Source organism: Cebus imitator, unplaced genomic scaffold, assembly GCF_001604975.1.
Source record: "Cebus imitator isolate Cc_AM_T3 unplaced genomic scaffold, Cebus_imitator-1.0 Scaffold123, whole genome shotgun sequence".
NCBI classification, from domain to species: Eukaryota; Metazoa; Chordata; class Mammalia; order Primates; family Cebidae; genus Cebus; species Cebus imitator.
Window position 1 is genome coordinate 3,689,537 of NW_016107438.1, and position 4,767 is coordinate 3,694,303.

The 4,767-nt window shown below is 53.2% G+C and overlaps 1 protein-coding gene across 7 annotated transcripts in view; it reads left to right on the plus strand.

Moving 5' to 3' along the window:
* Positions 1–4,767, plus strand: part of LOC108312304 (MYCBP associated protein) — a 23,621-nt gene that overhangs the window by 18,494 nt on the left and 360 nt on the right. For 5 of the 7 annotated variants that reach the window (XM_037742565.1, XM_037742567.1, XM_017540140.1 and 2 more), the window contains 4 exons: positions 721–842; positions 1,588–1,703; positions 2,104–2,249; positions 2,437–2,610. In XM_037742565.1, coding sequence (XP_037598493.1) covers positions 721–842; positions 1,588–1,703; positions 2,104–2,249; positions 2,437–2,610 — 558 coding nt within the window. The remainder of the gene's footprint in view (positions 1–720; positions 843–1,587; positions 1,704–2,103; positions 2,250–2,436; positions 2,611–4,767) is intronic. The other 2 variants (XM_017540141.1, XM_037742564.1) reach the window with 1 other exon arrangement.

The following is a 4,767-nucleotide window of genomic DNA, read 5'->3' on the forward strand; positions in this document are numbered from 1 at the left end:
TTTTTTAATGTGTGTGTTAGGTTAGGTTTTGTTGTTTTTTTAAGACAGTCTCACTCCATCACCCAGGCTGGAGTACAGTGGTGTGATCTTGGCTCACTGCACCCTCTGCCTCCTGGGTTCAAGCAATTCTCCTGCCTCAGCCTCCCCGAGCAGCTGGGACTACAGGTGCATGCCACCACACCCAGCTAATTTTTGTATTTTCAGTAGAGATGGGGTTTCACTATGTTGGCCAGGCTGGTCTTGAACCCCTGACCTCGTGATCCACCCACCTCGGCCTCCCAAAGTTCTGAGGTTACAGGTGTGAGCCACCACACCAGGCCAATTTTGTATTTTTAGTGGAGATGGGGTTTCACCATGTTTGTCAGCCTGGTCTTGAACTCCTGACCTCAGGTGATCCATCCGCCTCAACCCCCCAAAGTGCTGGGATTACAGGTGTGAGCCACCATGTCCAACTGCGTTACTTGTTTTTGTCTGGGGTGCCCAGGAAGGGGGCCCACTCTCTGACCCTGCCAAATCTTGGAGAAGGGGTTCATGGGTACAGATTTCTGAGGTCAGCCCTGGCTCCCACCAAGGGCACAAGGCACCCTAGACAGCTCTTCGTGGCTGCATCCCCTGCTGGTTCCTGGTCCCCTGCCACTCATCCCCATGTCACCATACCCTTCACTAGAGGACACAGAGAGCTTGGTGTCCTGGTGCAGAATGGTGCCATGACCTTGCCAGGCAGTGATGGTGCTCCCTGATGAGAACCAGAGAGAGGATGCGCTGATGAGGCTCAACAGAGCAGCCCTGGAGCTGTGCCAGAAGCCAAGGCCACTGCAGTCCGACCTCCTGCACCAGATGTGGTAGGTGCCCTGCCGGGAGAGCCGCCCCATCACATTCCCTCTGTGGCATCCACAGGGGTCCTGGGCAGGCAGTCCTGGGACTCCAGGAGTTCGAGCTTCCCTTGAGCTCGGGTTGCTAGAGCATGCTGCAAACATTCCATGTTCTGGAACCCTGCAGTGTCTGCTGCTCACTGGAGAGCAGTCACAGTAGAGCAAACACCTTATCTTTTTTTTCTTCCTCTTTTTTCCTTGTTCCTTCTCAATGAGCAGAGGAATGAAAAAAGAAAACTCCAGAGGGCAGAGAGAAGAGGGGGGCAGATTCCATTAAAAGCTTCACTTCTCTGCTGTCACCCTCCCCAGAGCCTGTTTGGAACTTGCTTGTATAGGCGTGGTGTCCTTTTCAAGGCCCTCAGGACAAGCCCCAGGAGCCTTATGCTGGAAGTCTCACACAAGGTTCAGCCCCTCCAGTGGGACTGGGCCCAAGTCTGGCCATGGCCTCCAGCCCTCTGAAGTAGGACTGAGTTCATGCAGGTCTCCTAACCCTAGTCCTGAGCCATTTTTTTCTTGGCTGCCACCCAAGGCAAGCCAGAACCCTGTCCGAGCACTTGCCCTGGTGGGGAACAGTGAGGATGCTGGCTGCTCAGGGGTGTGGCATGTCCATGGCAGCTCCTGGCACCAGGGTCTTTGAAAGGAGGGACCCAAGCCTCTGCAGTTTCAAGGACAAATGAGGAGTGACAGCATTTCTCCACTACATCTTGCCCTCTAGTTTGCAGCTGTGGCGAGAGGTGATTGACAGCCTGGTGAGCCATTCCCTGTGGCTGAGGGCTCTGCTGGGCCTGCCTGATAAGGAGACCATCTATTTGAATGTGCCCGAAGAGCAAGGTCAGATCTTGTGCAACCAACCACACCTCTGCGTAGCCCTCCCCATCTCTCTGCATGGATGGCAGCAGTGCCTGGGCCAGTCATACTCATGGTGGAAGCTCTGCTAGGTTGAGACCATGGAGTGGGTTCTTTCCCCCCTTCTATCAGCTGCCAGGATGTGGTACCCAGAAGCTACCCTTAGTGACCACATTGGTTTAGTAATCCCAGCAAAGTTAAATGACTTATCCATGGCCATTCATGGCAGAGCTGAGACCAGAACCCAGGCACCACAGTCCTGTTTCATGAAGCCACGCGCCTGCCAGGGCTCAAGGCTATTACTCTTTCTTTGCTTTCCACCTCCCCTCAAGCCTCCTCACTAGGTTGGGGGCCTACCACATTTTCTTCCACCCACCTCCCTTAGATCAAAAGTCACTTCCCATCACGGAAGTGAAGGTGCCTGCCGGGAAAGTTGGGAAGGAGGAGCGGAAAGGAGCGGCCCAGGAAAAGAAGCAACTGGGGATCAAAGACAAAGAGGATAAAAAAGGAGCCAAGCTGCCCGGGAAAGAGGCATGCTGGGGCATGGGCTGGGCCGGGTGGGGCTGGGGAAGGGACTGGAGGGGCTGTGGGGGTGGGGGCTGCGGGGGTGAGGGCTGCAGAGGTGGGCATGTGCTCAGGTTCTCCCAGTGAGCTGCTGTTGAGGACGTCCTGGGCCTACCTCTGGAGCTCCTGAAAGCTGTGTGTCTCCCTCTCCCAGCAGGACCGTCCCAACAGCAAGAAGCACAAGGCAAAGGACGACAAGAGAGTCATAAAATCTGCAAGTCGGGATAGGTTGACCTTGGAAGACCCTACCCCTGACATCATCCTCCCTTCTCAGGAACCCATAGACCCCCTGGTCATGGAGAAATACACCCAGAGGCTGCACACTGAGGTGAAGGGAAGTGCCCAGCAGCCATTCCCCTGCCTCCCACCTGCTTCATTCATTCCTTTAGTCTGCACACAATAAGTGCTCACTCCATCATGGTGGAGGCAGAGCTGCTTCAGGAAGGGCATCCTCATGTGTGAGGCAGACCTTATGAATAAGGAATGCGCCTAGCATGTTTGGAGATGGGCACGGTGGGAAAGAGAAAATAGACCACGTTGGGAAGGGAGGCACAGAGGCCTCAGTGAGGAGGGGACAACCCACAAAGACTTGAAGGGAGGGATACGTGGCCAAGTGGACATCCAGTGAAGAGTGCTCTAGGCAGAGGGAGCAGCCGAGGCAGAAGAATTGCTTGAACCCAGAAGGCAGGGGTTGCAGTGAGCTGAGATCCTGCCACTGCACTCCAGCTTGGGTGACAGAGTGAGACTCCGTCTCAAAAAAAAAAGAAAATCGACATGTTCTGATAGGCTTTAGAAGGTGGCTCTGGCTGCCCTTTGGAGAACAGACTCTAGGGGAACAGAGAGGAAGGAAGCCCTTCTCTTCCTGCTGCTTCCACTTCCTCCCCATAGGTGCATCCTGGCAGATGTGTTCCTTGGGAGAACACCACGTAGGGTGCATTTCCATCAATTGTAAGGGTTTTGAAGGACTAGAGAGACTTCATCCTAATCTGTTCTTAAGTAGCAGGTCCTTAGAGATTCACCCAGGTTTTCCTTTTTGTTTTTTTGTTACTGTTTGTTTTGGAGGGGAGGCCCACAAAGCCAGGTTCAATACATCAGTGTATCTAATGGCGACGCCCATCTTCTAATGTGGACAGCTGGGGATGTGGGATTACATCAGGTGTTGTGGTTAACTCCAGATCTCATTTGATCAGAAGTTCATTTGCCACTGGTGACATCACTAAGATACCTGATGGTTGCTGGGGTCTAGAAAGTAATTAAAAGGGCTCTGAGGACCCCTGGAGGTCGACTCTTCCATAGTTCTTTGATATTAAGAATCAAATTGCTGGCCAGGTGAGGTGGCTCATACCTGTAATCCCAGCATGTTGGGATGCTGGGGTGGGGCAGATTGCCTGAGCTCAGGAGTTCGAGACCAGCCTGGGCAATGTTGTGAGATCTTGTTTCTTGTAAAAGTACAAAAAATTAGCCAGGTGTGGTGGCGCTTATCTGTAGTCCCAGCTACTTGGGGGGGCTGAGGCACAAGAATCACTTGAACCCAGGAAGTGGAGGTTGCAGTGAGCCAAGATCACGCCACTTCACTCCAGCCTGGGCGACAGAATGAGATTCTTATCTCCAAAAAAAGAGAGAGAGAATCAACTTGCTGGCCAGGCAGCGGTGGCTCACCCCTGTAATGCCAGCACTTTGGGAGGCCAGGGCAGGTGGATTGCGTGAGCCCAGGAGTTCAACACCAGCCTAAACAACACAGGGAGATCCCATCTCTACAAAAAAGTACAAAAAAAAGAAAAATAGCTGGGTGTGGTAGCTCACACTTGTTGTCCCAGCTACTCAGGAGGCTGATGTGGGAGGCTCATCTGAACCCAGGGAGGTCGAGGCTGCAGTGATCTGTGATTGCACACTCCAGCCTGAGCAGCAAAGTGAGACCCTGTCTCAAAAACAAAAAAGAATCAACTTGCCTGGGCTTGTACGGTCCAACCCCATTGGAGGGCTCAGTCCCAGAGACCTTTCAGTATGTGAATCTGTTATGTTACAGGAAGGAAAATTGGTCTTCAGGAGGCCAGAGTAGAATTGGAGCTGAGCCCACGCCTACCCTAAAGGGCTAAGTGGGCCCCACTCCATAGGCCCCTTTAACAGCTCAGCTCTAGTGCCTCCATGTATCAAAGGTGCCAGTACAGGGCCACCTCCCCAGACTGGTTTGAATAATGAAACTGCAAAAACAGGCTGGCTCACACCTGTAATCCCAGCACTTTGGGAAGCCAATGCACGTGGATTGCTTGAACCCAGGAGTTCAAGTCTAGCCTGGACAATGTGGTGAAACCCCATCTCTGCAAAAAATACAGAAAATTAGCCAGGTGTGGTGGTGCACGCCTGTAGTCCCAGCTACTTGGGAGGCTGAGGTGGGAGAATCACCTGAGCCTGGGAAGTCAAGGCTGCCGTGAGCCATGATCACACCACTGGACTCCAGCCTGCGTGATAGTGAGATCCTGTCTCA